Raw genomic sequence first — 18,543 nt, 5'->3', positions numbered from 1 at the left:
CCTAGGTTACCACTGGCCACACAGCAACGACGGAGACCGATCGATCGCGCGCTGAGAGGAGGCACGCGGACGAAGGTAGATGCACGCGATCGGTGCTGACGGAGAGCGTGGCTGGAGGTGGCGGCGACGGCGTTTCGAATCGTGCGCTGCTGGCGGAAGAGAAAGGCCGTGATTCGAACCGAGTTGAAGCGGCGAAGGAGATCGGCACAAGGGAGGCGGTGAAGACGCCGAAGGCAGCGACGCAGAGGAAGCGCGATAGGAAGACTGAGGACGCCGCGATTCTGATTGCCGCGAGCAGCGAACAACGAGGAAGGCGCGATTCTGATTGCACGCGAGCGCACGCGAGGAAGGCGCGTGGCGGCGGTGAACAGAAAGAAAGAAAAAGAAGGAAGGGGATTTAGCTTGGTTTGGCTGATAAACCTAAACCTAAGCCAACCTTCGCTCTGATACCATGTAAAAGAATATGAAAATCTTATTTTATTACAAAGAATAAGCCCCTATTTATACACGAACATAGAGACCTATTCCAGGAGAATTATTCTAGAAACCCTAAATATTCTAACAATATCCTTGAATGATTATATCATATTGAAATTTGATGTTTGATTTACTTCGTCAAGTTAATTTATTGATAATTTTACCTAAGTAACTTCTAGGTAAAGAGTTCATTATTTTCATTTGGTTTCCAACATTCTGAACTCAATTAGATGATTAATGTTCATTCCCTATATACTAGACTAACTCAAAAAGACATTTTTTTAAAGCTGGGTAGATAAGTTTTGTGGACTTGATTGATCATTAGTTGCAATAGGCTGCTACCACATGAGCAAGTTCACTACCCTAACAATTTAATTGATATTTTGAATATATAAATAACCAGGTTGTGACATATTACAACTTGAGTGCATAAAAAATGTTCACTGTGTCTCCAATTTTTTGCTTTCTTTTGGTTTTTGAACATATTGCCTTAAAGTATCTAGTGTTGTGTTGAGATTATACTTATGAGTGCATAATTTCATCTCCTCATTAACACTTTTTTGGCTCTTCAGTTCACGATTCCTAATGTGATATTGTAAGTGCTTCTCGTCTTTGCATTTATATTTTTTCTGATTTATTCATCCAGAATATTGCTCTACTTACAAAGTTGACAGAGGAGAAGATTTCTGCTATTGATCAGAACAAGAAACTTCGACAGGAATTGGTAAGTCTCTGCATGGTTAACCATGTTCCGAGATTCTTTCTCATGTTAACATGCATATTATCATATGACAAACTGTTGCAAGGTGCTATGCACTATAATCATCTAGCCATTAATCTCAACTCTTTAGGATCAGCTACATGGATTTACACTATGCAAGAACACATAACTAGTGGTATTCAAGTCTTGTAAATCATTTTTAAAATTATCTTCACTAGAGTTTTCTTCAGCATCTCCTTATCTTCACATATGTAATCCTAATCAAAATTTGTACAATAAAGCCTATTGGTCATCTTGAATACAATGGATCACATCACATTCTTGTAATTTTTTTCTGTATAAAGAAGGCACATGACGACCAAATAAAACTCTAGAGGCTTCTCATGATTTTAAATGATTTTAACTGCACACTCTTTATTCTATCAATTATGTCTTTTTTAATATCAAATTCTTGATGAATAATAGGACTGTGATATCCCTATCTTTTTGGAATTTCATATTCATTCATCTTAACCAAACTAAATTTTACATGTCTGATATAGTTTTGTTTAAATCTTTAGTTTCTAATGGTTTTTTCCACAATTCATATTTCGAGTTTAATCTATTTACATTACTACCTTCTGGTTGATACATTAAGGAAATCTTTCTTTAATATGACCTATAATTTCATCTGGTATTATAAAATGATAAGGACCATTGTTTGTGAAGTTTCAAATGTTATGTTGTTACGCTTAGTGGACATGGTTTGAGGGAACCATGGAACCATCCATTTTAAAGAAATGGGGAATTTTATCCATTTATTTCATAGATCAAGAGGTGGAAAACTTGATTCACCTCTATTAAATGTAATATGATTAAGTTATTATTTTAAAATTAAAATGGAGATAAATAAAATGAGTGAATCAGGTGGAATGAGTTGGTGGGACTATGAGGCCATGATGAGTTGGGCAACCTGAGTGAACTGATAGAGTCGAATGTTGTGCATACAAATTGAGTGCGTCAAAGTGACTGGTAGATTAAAAAATTAGATAGACCAAAGGGGTAAATTGGTCGAAAAAAAGATGAATCAACCAAACAATGGAATGTATCATTTTCCTTCATTCTATTTCAATTTCATTCCATTTTACCAAACACACCTAAACTACATTATCATACATATCCTTTATCACATTGGTATACTATGTTACTCGAACTTAGATATGTACCATACATTTGTGTGGATCAAATTTTCATACAATTATTTCTAGAACTTTTAATATGTGAAGGGAAAGGAACATTAAGTGTCCACTTGAAATGTTAGTGTCCAAGGAGGGTCTAGATAATGAATCTAAGTATCAAAGTTGATAAACATTAAATATACATTCATGTTCTAAACTCACCACAATGATCATCTATAAACTAACAAAACTTTTCATCTCATATTCTTGATTGCGTAGGTAAGAGCAAATTTTGTAGAAAAGTTTATTTCATCTCATATTCTTCTCTCAATAACCCTTTATCTCTTATCACTAATACATTATATGTCACTATTATTCTTATGAATTGGTAGTATGTTTTTTCCTTTGTCCCTTGCAGAATTTTCATTTTCCAAAATTAATTTTCTTAAGAATGATCATTTAATAATATGTAGAATAATTTTTCCATCCTTCCTCAATTGCTTTATGATCAATGTGAATCTTTTGATCATTAACTTATACACATTTAACACAATCTAATTCTCTCGATTCCCTTACTCTAGATTTAGCAATACGATAAATATTCCTCGTAATTATTTTCTAGATTGTTACGGAACTTGTTATATGCTTGAGCTTGCTATGATTTTATTTATATGGTTCAATTTTAACTATTATGTGCCAAGGTTTAAAATTTTGTATAGTGCCGAGTAAAATGAGCGAAATTTGTCATTCCACCTGTTGCCCGGCATTGGTACCAACATTGGCATCACGGATATTCTGGGTGATCTCCGTGGGCTCGTGGGAGCGCCACAATCTGCATTTTTTTTAAAAAAATTATTTTATATTTTATATTTGTAATTTTTATTTTTAATATTTAGGTTAAAATATTTATTTTGAATTAATATATTTTATATTTAAAAAATATCGAAATCATATCAGCACGGCACAATACGGTATCAAAATCATATTGTTCCGGTTATAAATTGAAACCCTGAACGGCTCGAAATTTTAAACCATGTTATATACCAATTCAAGTTCTCATTCTACAAATTTATCAATCTTCAAAACCTGTCCTTTTGTTTATATTTAATTACAAGAAAATGATTTTTCCGCTTGGATTTTTTAATAGGCTTGTTAATAGTTGCTGTAGTAGTTTTTTTTTTAGTTGTAGGTTTGACGTTTATCTTCTTAAAATAGTCTCATCTTTTATTATTCAAGTTTTAGGAGCCTAAGATTTCTCTTGCTGGTTTTATGTGCTGATTGTCCACCTGCGTACTTTGTTGCATCTGCATATTGCTTGTTCCAAGTTGCAATGCTTACCACCATAGAGTTGTATAATAATGTATATTTCTTTATTTATCTCACTTCATTTTGTTTATGCTGAAAGCCAATGGCATCCTGGAGTTTTTCTTCTACTAAGATTTTCAGTTAGAGATCCAGGGCTTGCTTACAATGTGAACTTTGGTTTGTTATGGATCTAGTTGAAACCTTGACTTTCCTTGGACCGCATTGAATACTGATAAAAATAATTTTTAAAAAAAGCTCTGCTACTATCAACTGATGGAATAAACAGAATCTGTCAGAGTATTCCAGTTTTTGAACGAATATAGAAACAAAATTTCCTGCTGTTGCATTAAAGTATTCCTTTTTGCCCTAATGCCATCTGTTCAGTGATTATAAACATGGGGATTAAACAGAATCTGTCAGTGTTCCAGCTCTTGTATGAATATAGAAACAAAATCCCCTGCAGTTGCTCTGAAGTATTTCAACAACAGACTTTTATAAATCTCATCTCTTCCCTTTATGCCCAATGCCACCTGTTCATGTGGTGCCAAAAGTATGCTTTGAATAGACGATGACATTCATTGTTAAGAAATCAACTCTGTTTTAGGGCAAAGTATTGTTTATTTTTTCATTTCTACAGTGAGAAACGTACTCTAGGAAACATGATCAGCTGTTAGTATTTTAAAGAATGTATGAAAAAAGAACATATGCAATGAAAGGACACTGTTTGTGTCTTGTTATGTGGTATGTTTTTATTTTAATTTCCTCAGTATTCCTGCGTGTTCTTCTTCATGCCAAGCTAATATGATACTTAAACAGCCTCTTTCTTGTAAGGACTTTGTCATCAGTTCTGGAGGTTGGATTTTTTAGCAGGCAGCAAAATACTTGTGGCCGCATGAATATATCTGTAGAAGTTCACTAATTTGTGTTAGCTAATCAAGTTTAAACTCTCCAAAACTCCAAAGTCAACTTTTGCCTGTGTTGGATCTATGCAGGAACTTGTGAGGCGAGAAGTGAGCAAGCAACAAGGCGGCTTCTCCTTGATGTTTGTGATCATTATTGCCTTGCTCGGAGTTGTTCTGGGCTACATGTTCAAGAAGTGACCAGTTCTTGCAGCTGTTCTGTGGACACATTGATTTGACCAATTAATTTCGTTAGGTGCTTACTCATGGGTTCTGTTTGTATTTGTTTCGCGGCCACTCCGTTTGCTAAACTTTATGTGGGTGTGTGTAATCTCAGTACTACGTCTCGTTTCCGGTTTTCGCTCTCAACTTAGAAAGGATATTGTTGTTTCACATGGATAATTTTCATTATGATAGCGTAACAATCATCAATCTACATAACATTTACTAGGTCAATTGATCCATTGTTTGTTTTTGGTGTTGCTTCTTTTTAGAGCTTGTTACACAAGCATTGGTTTAATAAACCATTAAACGAATGCGTGCCATGTGGTGTGGTTCTAAAAAATTGAAAACAAGGGAAGGTGCTTGTCATTGAAATTGTGTTAGTGATGATGATGCATAATCATGTAAGAATGACCTGCAATTTTTGCCTTATGACGATTTTAAATGAGTATCTCAAATTTTTGAAGTATTATCATAAGTATTTTTTGTCTTAGGTGTTAAAATTTATTTGTGTTTATCATTGATAAATTGAATATGTGATCTTCATTCATTCAGATTGATTATTTTATTTTCAGATTGAGATGATACATTTTTTTTTTCATTATAATTAGAGAATTGAAGTCAAAAGGGATATAGATTTTAAAAGTGAGAGATAGAGCAGAAAAGATGGTGTAAAATTTAAAGAATAGTGAATATTAGATCATGACTATTGATAAAAAAATAATTAAATAATTTTAATCATTAAAAAATATAAAAGACTTCTTTCTTCCTAATGATCCAATTACTTTTATTCTTTTCTTTTAATTTTTAAATCATATTAGTATAAATGAATTGTTACTATAGAAAAAATTATTTATTCTCTTAATCTTCTTCCAACTATTAAAAATAATAATATAGTAAAATAAAATTATTAATTAGTTATTAAATAATTAATTAGCACATAAAGATATTAATGGTTATAATCTAATTGGTTAGGATACTTAGTTTTCATTTGAGAGACCTAAATTTGAATTTCGATAACGAAATTTTTTTAAACGAGTTTAAACAAATTTTCATCTATATAAAAAAAATCCATCAAATCAGTTCAGCGGTTAAATGGACCCCTAACCCGACAATCTGAATCAACAGATAACCGATCCGTTGAACTAGTTACGAGATCCGACCCATGGACAGCCATAGATGCAACCCCACCCCCTGATTCACTCATTAGTAGATGTAACTATGAATATTAAAATAAACCATAATCACTAGAAGATATGCAGACAGTACTCTTCCACAAGAATCTCAATAATGCATCGATCGATCGGTTAAATTAGCTACAAAATTTATAGTTAGGTCATGATCGCCTAATTTTCCATCACTAAGAAATCAAAGTGTGTTCTTAATTTTAGTCCTTCACACGAACCTTCTCCCACAAGTACAAAAGCATCTCCATGTGTCCTTGCTTTTCGATGGCCAAGTGCCTCACGGCAAATCTTACACTACTCGATGAACACACACAAAAGATATTCTCCACTTTTTTAAAGGTACAAGCCATGTAGGGCAGGCAAAGCTTGTTGGATATTTCAAGCATCTCTAAAGTTCTAAAGGATGTCGATGAGGAGAACAAAATCTTTGGCACCTTGGTCTTCATGGATAGTTTTTACTTTTAGGTTTTCATTAATTTTATTGTAAGTAAGTGTGCCTCGTGCATGCTTATGGGAATAACTTTTCTCTAATTTTACTAATTTTCATGAAACACGTCGTTAGACAAGATCTTAGAATTGGAAGTTTATCATTCGGATTGTGTAGGCAAAAAAGAACAAAACGACATGATATAACCTTAGTTTGCATCAATTGGCCAAGGCATTTTCGCTTTTGATGGCAAGGAATCGAGTTCTTCCACTCATGGTGAGCTAGCTAGCCATATAAAGTTCATATGCTTTTAACTCATCGAAATCATTGATTGTGCTCCACTCTTTTTGCTATTTCAAATAGCAAGAATATGATTCCCCATACACGAATGCACATGTAATAATGGCTAATTGGATGATTCGTATGATGCTGATGAACCGAAGGGGTAGTATAATAGTCATAGACGCGAAAGACTAATTTGAATTATTTGCCAAGTTGAACTCAAACAAAGTTTTGGAGTAGGTTAAGGCTAGACTACAATATTATTATAATTCTTGTCGGTCTCAATCCAAGCTAGTCGACCTTCACAACTAGCATCTCAAAACATACAAACCGAAAGTGAGCGAGCCAAAGAGTCACACCGCGGACCACCTTAAAATATTGGCCATAAATTGTACATGAAGCAACACCTAGCAAAGCATTGAAGGAAGAACAAGATGAAGATACACACACAAAAAAAAAAAATCACCACCATCCACATGAAAGAGACATGGGTGGTGATGGGAGTTGACTCACTTTTGCCAAGAAATAATGAGAGAAAGGAAGGAATCAAAAGAGAGGAAAGTGAAGTTGACAAGATGTGATTGGAAGCTCAAATGGCCCAAGTCAGTGCATGAATCTTCCAAGTTCATGGGACCATGCTTTCACTAGCAACATTTACAATACAAATCACCTCTCTGTTTGTTCCACCATCAGCCATTTGTGGCAGTGCAAGTGCCAAGGAGGCTCCACAAAGAGAGAGCCACACACCATGAGTTCTACTGCTCGCCAACTTCCATCTGATATTGTTATTGTGACTGCATGAGTGGAAAAGGAAGTGAAGCGTTGGCTCTACGCACTTTGATCATCAGAGTATAAAGAAAACACTAAGTGAGGAGGAGTAAAGGCAAGGCATCTACAAAAGAAAGGATGAAACCTATTTAACTTGGATCTCACAAACTCACTAGATCAGTTAAGTCTGTCAGAGTTTTGAAAACATGTGAAGAAAAAGAATTCTCCATGATTTTTGGCAATTCAAGGAATTTTACTATCCTTCATTGAATTTGAGTTGTACAATGCTTTAAAGGGCATGCCATTTTGGCTAAAATTCCATACACAAGGCTGTGGCTTCATCCAGAAGGCTCCTTGGACGGTAGGTCTTAATGCATGGGACATGGACATTGATGGTTGTAACCATCAGGACACACTGCGCTCTGCTTTTGTTTTCTGAACACGAAAGTGACTTCCAGCAGTGTGCCGTCACCATCTTTGGGGCCTTTCTCCAACCCTAAACTCAACCCAGTCCATTTCTTCAGCATCGCGCCAATGGAACACCCCCTGGCCTTAGTAGCAGCCTGCCCTTGCCAACCTGTCCATCACTGACAAAACCCATTGTTGTAAGACAAGGCTTCAAACTCCATGCCACACAAGAAATTGCTCAGAAATAATTTTTCAGACCAGATGTTTCAGTAATGGAAGATGAGGAGCATGTGAAAGATCAAGAAGAGAAAAGTAATAATTCAGCTCCACCAATGGTCTGGTCTGGTCTGACCATGAATGAGTTCTCATTGTTTAGATCAAACAATGATAAAGTTGTAGACAAATGTTCCAGGGGGGGGGGGGGGGGGGGGGAAGAAGAAAAAGTACATTAGAATTTGTGTATGCAACATCACATTTCACTGACAAGCTTGCAGGATGATTCACTAACCTCTTGTTGAAGAACTTTGTCAATATGCTTGAAAGGGACAAAAGTTGAGAAGAGTATCACATTCTCTACAGTGACATCGACCCATGTATGTCTGTCTCAGTTAATGGGAGACACTGGTCAATGTTGGAGCTGCTTACTTGATAGTCTCATCTTTGGTGGCAGCATGCTGATGATACCAGAGTCACTGGCAGCTTTGGGACAATTCAAAGATTAATTTAATTAAAGATAATAACGTTTTCATCCAAGTAATCCTGAAAGTAGACGAATTTCAGAATATTCATTCCGTTTGAAATTTGAACTCTGATCCTCTTTATTATTCTTCCGAGGGCAGTATCGATCGAGTAGAAAGAAAAAACTGAACTTTGAGGCAAATTTAGTGAGCCAAAGCCAGAATGAATTCCATGTTCAAGAATGAAATTAAAAGTTCTCAACTAGGAAGCCCTCGCCATGGTGATCATGCCATTGTAGCTTAAAGTGAAAATTGTTCTTTCTTTTTGGGTCTGAAAAGCATACAGGAGATGATACCAAAAAAGAACTTCATTTGGTGGGAATGCAGCAATGCCACGAGCTGTCAAAATCAACTCACACGGGCTTCCTGTAGATCAGTGAAAGTTCAAAAAAAAACACCAGTAAAATTTGCAACAAATTAGAATTTACATTCACAAGTCCATAGACAAATTTCTTAAGTTTTACCTGTCGACAATTTACCAATCAATGCACCAATCATTAGAAAAGTGCCAAGAAAACTTTAGGTCTTTAGAAACATGAGTGGATTGACCAACACAAAATCTATTTTGAACTTCATTCTGGGAGAAGTTAAATCTGATGAGTCTAGCTAGCACAATCTCACCACCTCTTTTCTTATGAACTTATCTTCAAACAGAGAGAAGGAAAGAATCGTTACATGTTTCGAGGAAAAGTGATAAGCATATCGAATGAATAGTGGTAGTTCAATGAACAATATCAGCAGTTTAGTATAAAATTGGATCTGGAAGAACCTCCAAGAATGATCAGTTAAAGGAAAGGAAAACTTAAAAAATAGCCAATGACAAAGGCCTTCAATTAAGATTGTTTGAAGAAACACATTCTCAATGAACTTGTCATGCTTCATGGACAATAATTAAAAGGAACCTAGCTTGCTTTAGGGACAATATTTAACCAAATCTTTGCATTTCTTCAAGTTAAGCCATTAACTAATAATATAGCAGATAACTTGATGTTCAAAAATAATAATTTCACAAATCATGGGTTGGTTCCTAATCTTGATAGCTCTAACAGTTTTCATCTTTCAGGTAAGCATGCATGATCATAACTGTTATCTAATTTCTTTTATTGGTATATAGCAGATACTATACACCAGCATATTAGTCTGATAAGTTAATTAAAGTCATCTAACACACAATTCATATTCATGAACAGTAAATTTCAATGTTGATTAAAGTTGAAAACACACAACAGATTGTCTTATAGATCCTATGCGATACCTGATGTAAAGAGAAGATGACCTAGAAGCAAGTCCAAATGTAATCATATTATCAGCACAAACAAAAGAATACGGCTAATTGTTAAGCCATGATCATTAGAAAACCCATTGACATGGTAGAAACAAACACATGTATCTCCAACAGATCCAATGCTCCAATGTCATTTTGCTTAAAGCAAATACATCTATGATTACATGAACATAAACAAAAGGTGATGATATAACAAACTAGACAACAGTAACGAAAACATCTAAAACCAAGAGGGAGTTACCTAAATTGCCAACTTTTGCTACAGATATTCAAGAATCAGACACAAGGATAACATGGCTGTAACCGGGTAGTTATACCTTCAGCATCTCCAGGCAGACACTGAGACGAGTTCCTTGCGCTGCCAGTAGAGGTAAAGTGTAGCCTGACGCTTCTCCACATGAAACCCTCTCACCTGCACTCTCTTCAAAAGGCAGTCAGCTTGCGTCTCCATGAAATTGCTGAGTTGAATAGGGATAAAACCTGAGGTGGTAAAGATTGTTCTCCAGGGAAGTATCTTGTCAGGAGCAAGGTATCGCCGAAGAACAGAACTTTCTATCCTTGGCTGAAGCAGGAACTTCTCCATCTTGGCTGTCATATCTTGGTTAGTCCCAGATGCATCAATGGAATCCATGAGCGCTATGGTGGATTGAAAAGTATGGAGGAAATGCTGCCAGAATGGCAAGTCATTCCGATTGCAACCTTGGTCAACTGAGACAACAATCTTCGGAGAAAGCTTCTTGACAAGGCAAAGGATGGACGTTAAGGGAAGGCTTCCAAAGCCCACAGGGAGGTTTACAGCAATAGTTTCGCCTCCAGCAACATGGAGCCCCAAGGCATCAAATGATTCCAGGCTTTGGAAGTAGAATTCAAAGGGTATATTAAGATCACTCGCAAAATGGGTGAGATTGTCACGAACTAGGTGGAGTTCAAGGTTGTCCTGGGAGTAATTAGGCACAAGCACTGTTATTTTCAGCATTCGCAGTGGATTTGCAGAAGAGAGGCATCGCTGTGCTAACTCCTGCATGAATGAAGACCATTGTCCGCCAACTCCAATGTCGAAGTCCACAATGTGGATGCGGTCAGAGCTACTGAGCTCTTCCAGGAGGGCTTGAACGCAGGTGAAGTTGGAGAATTTGACGATGGGAGAGACCTCAGAGAATGTCTTATAGGCACTGAGCTTGTGCACAATGTCAAATTGCGCCGACAGGTAAGAAGACAATGGGCTCTTCTGATGGTGAGAGGACAAATTGCAAGAAAGATCAGGACTAGGGCTGTTACAGAGTATATGTTGCAGTGCCTCCTTGAAGTAGAAGGCAGAGCGGATAAGGGACTTCCCCACTGGCGAGGGGAGCTGGTGATTGAGCCGCGCCAATATCCCGTGCGCAATAGCGAAATTCCTAGCCTCGACCATCTTTGCAGCTTCCGTAAGCAGGTCGACCAGTGCCTGTTGTAGCTGCTTCTGCTGCGCCGCTGCAGGTGTTGTCGCATCATCGCCGAAAATTGGCAATTTGGGTGTCACTGGTCTTTGCTGGAGCTGCTGCGGAGAAAATCCCGGATGCTGCTGTTGCTTCTCGTACGGTTGCCGCCGATGGAAGAGGCCCGAGCTACCACCAGATGCAAGAAAAGGGAGCTTCGTCATATATTCGTCCCCTATAGGGAGGTGGCACTTCGGTTGGGTAGGGACGAGGAGGGGAGGTAGCTGCTGCTGCTCTGCCTGCCCTACTCTGAGAAAGAAGGACGGATTCGGAGTGGCTGGTTGCTGGTTTAAGAGAAAGCTTGAGGAAAATAGCTGCAGCTTGTCCTCCAAGGGCTCCGGTAAGTAAATGCCCGGTGGAAAAGAGAACGGCGAGGAGAAGTTGCCCGCCGGTGGAAGAGGCGGCGAGATTAGCTGACTATCGTTTTGGGGGATGATATCAACGGTGGTGCCCTTGATGCCGATGCAGTTAGAGGGCGGCGATACCCAGCTGTTACTACCCGTGAACGGAAAGCCACCACCAACGTCTTCAATACTTCCGTTGCCTGAGTCGAGAATCCCCAATCCGAAGCCGCAATCATCTACGTCGAAATCCGGCAGACCATGAGTGAGGAGATGCTGCTTAAAACGGGCTGAGGCAGGGTCGTCGTCGCCGTCGCCCACGATACAACCAAGAAAACTCTGCTCGCGAACGGGGGAGACGAGGGAATCCTGGGATAGCATCGTCTCCCAGTCGTCGACTCCAAGGCCACATTTTGCACCGCCCGCCTCGAGGCCAGACGGTACGGCCTGCAGCTCGGCCGCCCATTCCTCCTTCCAGCCCGCACCGCCGCGCTCCTCTGCGGCGGAGTCAGAGAGGCCCCATTTGTCGGTGGGGTCGCCAGAGACCGCCGCCACTCCGGCGGTGTCAGTTGAGCCGGAGCCGCCCAGGGAAGAAGACAGTGTGGCTGTGGAGGTGGGAGGGCTGGGGCTCCTGTGATCAAGCACCGATCTTGGTTCCACCACTCTCTTATCCACCCGCCAAAAAGCTTGCTTCCCCTCTAACACTCTCTCCCCAGCTTCTGAGCCCCGTTTCCCCTGGCCATGGAAAGGCAAACTCCTCATCTATACCACTTCATACAACACTTCAGATCAATAAATCCTCGCAGCTCGATTCTACAGAGAAGAAAATAATCTGAGAAACTAGCTAGCTACCCTCTTCATTTCACGAGCCATGCTCACTTCTTTTTCCTGCTCATTCTTTCTCCATTCTCCACCAATTTCTTCCGTCTGCCTCCCCTCTCCTCTCTCTTCTCTCCTCTCTCCTCTCTTATACTTCGCTTTGAGATGATCTATTTCATATATCTTCTATGATATCACAAGTGGATAGGCTGTGGGAGATGGGGCAGTGGGAGTGGCAGAGGAGCCTTTCCCACGTCCCTGTCTCCAATTCCGTGCTCCCCTCTCTCTCTCTCTCTCTCTCTCTCTGGCTTCCTGCACCGCTCTCCTCGTAGTTTTAGGACTGCTTGCTTTGGCTCTCTGTTCATCCATCTGCATCAGTGGATACGTAAAAATAAATGATACCAAAGATAAATTATTATTATTATTATTCTTATTAAAAGAGAGTTATCGAATATCACTTTAAATGAATTAAACCTTCCTCAATTGGTCCCGGTGCTTTCCTAAAGTATTAATATATATATATATATATATATATATATATATATAGAACTGATCTCCTGCGCACCGCCCACTGCGCGACACCTGCGCACCGCCTCGACCCATCGCCGCTTCCACCGCCGTCGCGCCGCCGTCCGGTCACCGACGCCCGCCGGACCGGACACGTTGGAAAGCCAGCTCGCCGGCGCTCCGGTCGGGGCCGGATTCTGGCCGGATTGTGGCCGGAATCCGGCCGGAATCCAGCCAGAAACGCGACAGACCGACTTTTGGCCGATTCCGGCGGAAATCGGCCGGATTCCGGCCGAATCACGGCCGGAGACCGGCCGCGGTCGACGCGCCCGGCGCCGGCGCGTCGACCGCGGCCGGTCTCCGGCCGTGATTCGGCCGGAATCCGGCCGATTTCGGCCGGAATCGGCCAACAGTAGCTGTTGGCCGATTCCGGCCGAAATTCGGCCGGATTCCGGCCGAATTTGGCCGGAATCCGACCACCGGACCCGGCGCCGGTGAGTTGCGCATCCATCGGCGCCGGTCCGGTGGCCGGAGATGGCCGGACGCCGGTGAACAGCTGCGGTGAAGGAGCAAACGTCCGAGGAGAAACACTGTGCGTCGATCGGATAAACGGACGGTCTGGATTGCGTCGCGCACGGGGAGCGCAGGATAACGGAGCGCAGGAGATCAAATCTATATATATATATATATAATATTCAAGACACTAATCAGTTAAATAAATTTAAAAATATAATTTTTTTAATGAATCAAATAAATTTAAATGTAAAATTTAATAACATCTTTTAAAAATAACTTAATTAATTTTGAGCAATCTTTTTAAATTTGACTCGTTGAAAAAGCTTAACAAGACAAAGGTTGACTTATTTACAATTCTACTTTTGAATGTTTTTTTAATATAAGATGTTTAATATACTTTTTATTTTATTATTAAAGGGCAGTCTTTCTATGTTTGAAAAATAACTCTAATGCCGCCATTTATCTGACTTCGAATTTTGATATCTTTTTTATCGTATCAGATATAATTTTTTAATTTATCTTTTTAAATAATCATAAAATTGATGTGGTGAAATCATAGGAATAGTGAATTTCACCTTTTACATTAAAAACATGAAACAGCAAAAGACATTCACTATCAAAAATATATATATCCTTGGAATAAAAGAAGAGAAGAAAGTAAAGAAAAAAAAGAAACTACTAAAGAGAAGAGGCAAAGAATCCCGCGCGAGAACTACAGCCACTGCAGATTTTCTATTAAATCGAATTAATTAAAATCAAATTAAATTAAAATTGTTTAATTAACTAAATTGATCAAATTTTTAAATAAAAAATTAAATAAATCAAACTGATTAATTTATTTTTCCACCAAATTAACTAAAATAATTAAAAATTTTAAATATTATAAAAAATTTATCAATTAATTAAATTTTATAAATTTACTTACTTTTAATTATTTTTTTATTTTAATTTATTTAATTTAATCAAATAAAAAATTTTAAAATTAAAATCAAATCAAATTAATTAATTTTTTTAAAAAAATAATTAAAATTTTAAAATAAAATAATCAAATCAAATTGTTTAAATTCCATTCCCTTGTTCCCTATTCACTATTTCTTGCAACCATTGCAACCTCCCCACCGTAGGCCACAACCTACGAGATCACTGTGAGTTTATCCTTAAAAAAAATGATCGGTGACCATGACCTTCTTAAATCAAAAAGCGCATACCATTGCAACCTCCACAACCTACGAGATCACTGTGAGTTTATAACTATTATTAAATTTACTGTTACGGTGTAACGATAAGACACCTACTTAGTTAATCAGACATCCATACTCCATTGATAAATATATATATATATACCAGTAGCACAGCACAACTCAAAGAAAGAAAGGTCCCAAACAAGAAATCCCAAGAGGGTCCAATGAAAAGCTATTAAACTGAAACTTGTTTTCCCAAAAGATAAATCTGACAAGTATTTATAAAATCAAACATATAAACATAACTTTATTATTAGCAAAAGAATCTGGAAAAGAATTAAGATGAATGAATATAACCATGGACCATGAATGACAAGAGCTCACATTAAAACTAATCATAATATCAGCTTACCATAAGGTTCTGATAGCATTCTTAATTAAATAGGCAAAATACATTATGTTGTAGGTCTGAGTGAAGGTCAAGGTGTAACTTTAAATAATAATCTATAAAATAATCAAGTAAACTACTCCAAATCCAATAACAAAATCAATGAACAAGACAAGGAATTAGGTTAAGAATGGAATTTTTACAGCTAACTCATATCAAGTTCAACAATCTAGTGTAGTATATCAATTGGGCATGCGAAGTAAGTGGATAAGGCCACAAGATGAAATTTCATCTTGGTTCAGATATATAGGATCTTCTTAAGCTAAATCATGGAAGAAGATCAAGATTCAACACCAAGATCATAATCTATCTCTAGGTAGAGCAAAACTAATAATCTAAGTCAAACCAAACAAAAAGAAACTAATCCGCAATCTAATTAACATTACTAATTAGGCTAAAAGATTTAATTAACCTCAATGACAAAACTTGAGGATTAAAGCCAAGTCTAAATTATGGTACAATTGAATCATGAGAGCATGGTTAAGGTCAAGTTAGGACACAATTAGCATAGTTCAACTTTTGGCAATGGATAATCCAGCATTACATCTTTCTAATTAATCAAGATTTGGTTAATTCCACTCAAATTACTTGGCTGAGGTTTGATCATTCCAAATAATAGTGGTATTTGTTTGTCCATATCCCACCAACAATCTAGGCTTTGCATCCTTCTATCAAGGCCAGGTCTTTGATTACAGCCTAGTCTTCTGCATCAATAACAGCCTGCTTCCTACCTCCTCCACTGTTGCCGGCACCCTTGGCACATAGTGGGAGATTATAGTGGCCTACCACATCACTTGGAGTTGTGTTTCCATGTCCCTTGCAAGTATATAATCTCTTGCTAGTTGCTACATTTAATCCTCGCCAATCGTCCCAACATTTGATATCTCCCCAATTGTTCTGCTCCCCAGCGCCATATTTGTGATTCCAGACTGTCAAAATTTTGTAGGATCACCATCACCACCAAAATCTTGTCCATGGACTTATAACCCACAGTACTGTGCCAACTTAGAAAAAAAAAGTGGACCTATTGCAAGATTCAAGGCTATACTATCTCCTTTGAATCTTTGATCTTGTTGCTGTGAACCTTAAATGTTTATCAACTGGTTGCTCCTCGTCCAGTCAGAGAATGAAGTCAATTATAATCTCCAACCAGAATTTCCAAGCTAACTTCTGCTTAATACTTTTCTTCTCTTAATAGGCACTAGATGGATTACAAACTCCAACAAGAATTTCCAAGCTAACTTCTAACAACAATTTCCAAGCTAACTTCTTCTTAATACTTTTCTTAGATGGATTTTAATCTCCAACAAGAATTTCCAAGCTAACTTCTGTTTAGTACTTTTCTTCTCTTAGTAAGTTCTAGATGGCTGCTCTGCCTATTAAAATGTTGCTTCCTCCAATTGAAGGATATCAACTGCGCTGATTGAAGCAAACTGAAGTTACATCCAGCATATTCAATTTGAGGGGTATTAACAATTGTCGGAACTATCCCTAGTAATTTAGAGTATGGATTTCTATTCCTAATTGATCTTTCTATCCTAATGTAGTAACACCTAGGAATTTCTATATTTCTTGAATATCATTCTTATATTTATTGGGCATTTGTCCAAGGCAATAGGTAATCCAATTATCCTAACCTCATTATTTTACAAACTCAAAACTAATATTGAGCATACAATTAGTTTTATTAGAATCCAGTACCTTGGCTTTGGATCTGTTACAGATTGTGAAGAGTGAAGCAGACATATATAAGTTGATGCATCTTATGAGAATCCCATTTTGTAGCCATTAGATACCAGATTCAAGAAAAGAAATCTACTTAGACAATAAGTATTTGGTTTTGTTGGTGCAATCAACCTCTAAAGTTTTGATGTTTGACAAGCAACATGAGTTAGCCACAGTTGACTAAATTGGTGAGAAAATACAAGCAAGTTAAGATTGACTAGATACTTGGAAGTGAGTGAGAAATCCAAATAGGTCAATGTTGACCTAATTGACCAGATGTTTGACAGTTGAGTGAGAAGTCCTGATAGGTCAGGATTGACTCAGGTAAAGAGAAAGTCTAGTCAGGTCAAGGTTGACCGGATGACTAGCAAAGAGAAAATCCAGATATATCAAGGTTGACCAAATGACTGATAAAGAAAAAATCCAAGTAAGTCAAGGATGACCAGATACTTAACAAGGGTAAAGTCCAAACAAATCAAGGTTGGCCGAATATCTGACAAAGGTAAAACCTAAGCAAATCAAGGATGATTGAATGCTTGACAAAGGGCAAAATCCTAAGGGAGTGAACATTAATTAGTGAGAAGGCTCATAGGAGTGAATTCTGAGTAAAAGAAAACTCTAGAGAAGTGAACCGTAGGTAGTACAAAAAGTCTTGGAGGAGTAAACTCCAAGCAAGAACCAAGTAAGCCTAGTAGGTCAAGTAAACTAAAGGATTAGGCTTATTTACATGGCTGTCTTGTGTTTTGCAAGAAGCTGGAGCTAAACAAAAACCATAGCAAGGCAGGACAGACGAACCGGATGCAAGCAAACATAGTCGGACCGAGTCCGGAGTAAACTGGACTTAACCCGACCCGAACCGGACCTCAATCAGTCCGGTAGACCGGATGAGCCTAAGTCAGGTTCGGGTCTTCGTTCGAGTGACCGAAGGTTTCGGTCGACCGATCATCCATTCTAGTTGACTAAAAAAACCTGATAAGACAAAATTGCAAGGATCGACCTCCAAATCGCGCAAGGCTCGATCTTTGGATCAAGCTTGACCAATGTTCGATCGACTAGAAAAGTCAGATCCAACTCTAAGATTTCTAGGTCGACCAAAAAGTTAGATCCAACTATATAAAAGGAGACGAAGGCTCAAGGCTCAAAACAACAATCTACTCTCAAATCTCTCCACTCTGTGCTCGAAAAGTGTTTTCAAAGCTCTGTGATTGGCGAAGCACCAAGAGGAGTGCATAGCAATCAAGGCTTATAGACCGATCAACATTTTGGTTGTGTACTTTCATTATGCAATTTTAGTTATCTATCTTTTATATATGTGTTTGTGCTTATGTGAATTTGTAAGAGGTTTCTCCATCTCTGAAAGATATTCGGAAAGGAGAAAAGCATTAGTGATGACATTTCTTGCATAATCTTGGATGTAGCAACCCTGGGAGGTTGTAAATCAAATAAAAATCAACAGAGTTTATTTCTTTATTCCTGTCTTGTTTTGTTTCTTTCATTATTCCACTGCATATAACTCTGTAGACAAGAACGAACACGAGAAAAAGTGATGAGCACTATTCAACCCCCCCCCCCCCCCCCCCCCCCCCCCCCCCCCCCCCCCTAACACATTCATTCGGTCCTATCTAGAATTAAACAAACATGTAACAAGTGATGGGA

At 38.2% G+C, this 18,543-nt stretch overlaps 1 protein-coding gene and 1 long non-coding RNA gene across 3 annotated transcripts; one reads left to right on the top strand and one right to left on the bottom strand.

Moving 5' to 3' along the window:
- The first annotated feature begins 674 nt into the window (after window positions 1-674).
- LOC141817683 (uncharacterized) lies at window positions 675-5,034 on the top strand. The gene is made up of 2 exons (XR_012600850.1): window positions 675-1,201; window positions 4,653-5,034. It is a non-coding gene; the product is annotated as an uncharacterized LOC141817683 (long non-coding RNA).
- Window positions 5,035-9,981: 4,947 nt separating this feature from the next.
- Window positions 9,982-12,621, bottom strand: LOC141817674 (GRAS family protein RAM1-like). Of its 2 annotated transcripts, XM_074705311.1 has the most exons (2): window positions 10,356-12,621; window positions 9,982-10,287 (listed from the first exon to the last, which is right to left on the bottom strand). In XM_074705311.1, the coding sequence occupies exons 1-2, from the start codon at window positions 12,451-12,453 to the stop codon at window positions 10,187-10,189; spliced, it is 2,199 nt and encodes a 732-aa protein (XP_074561412.1). In that variant the 5' UTR covers window positions 12,454-12,621; the 3' UTR covers window positions 9,982-10,186. The 2 variants fall into 2 exon arrangements, with proteins under 2 accessions (XP_074561412.1, XP_074561411.1); XM_074705310.1 differs by having other exon boundaries at window positions 9,982-12,621.
- Window positions 12,622-18,543: the final 5,922 nt, after the last annotated feature.

The sequence above is a fragment of the Curcuma longa genome, unplaced genomic scaffold (assembly GCF_044706935.1).
Source record: "Curcuma longa cultivar G26 ecotype Majalengka, Jawa Barat unplaced genomic scaffold, ITB_CL_G26_1.1 contig_21523, whole genome shotgun sequence".
NCBI classification, from domain to species: Eukaryota; Viridiplantae; Streptophyta; class Magnoliopsida; order Zingiberales; family Zingiberaceae; genus Curcuma; species Curcuma longa.
This window is presented reverse-complemented; position numbering and strand designations above follow the sequence as displayed.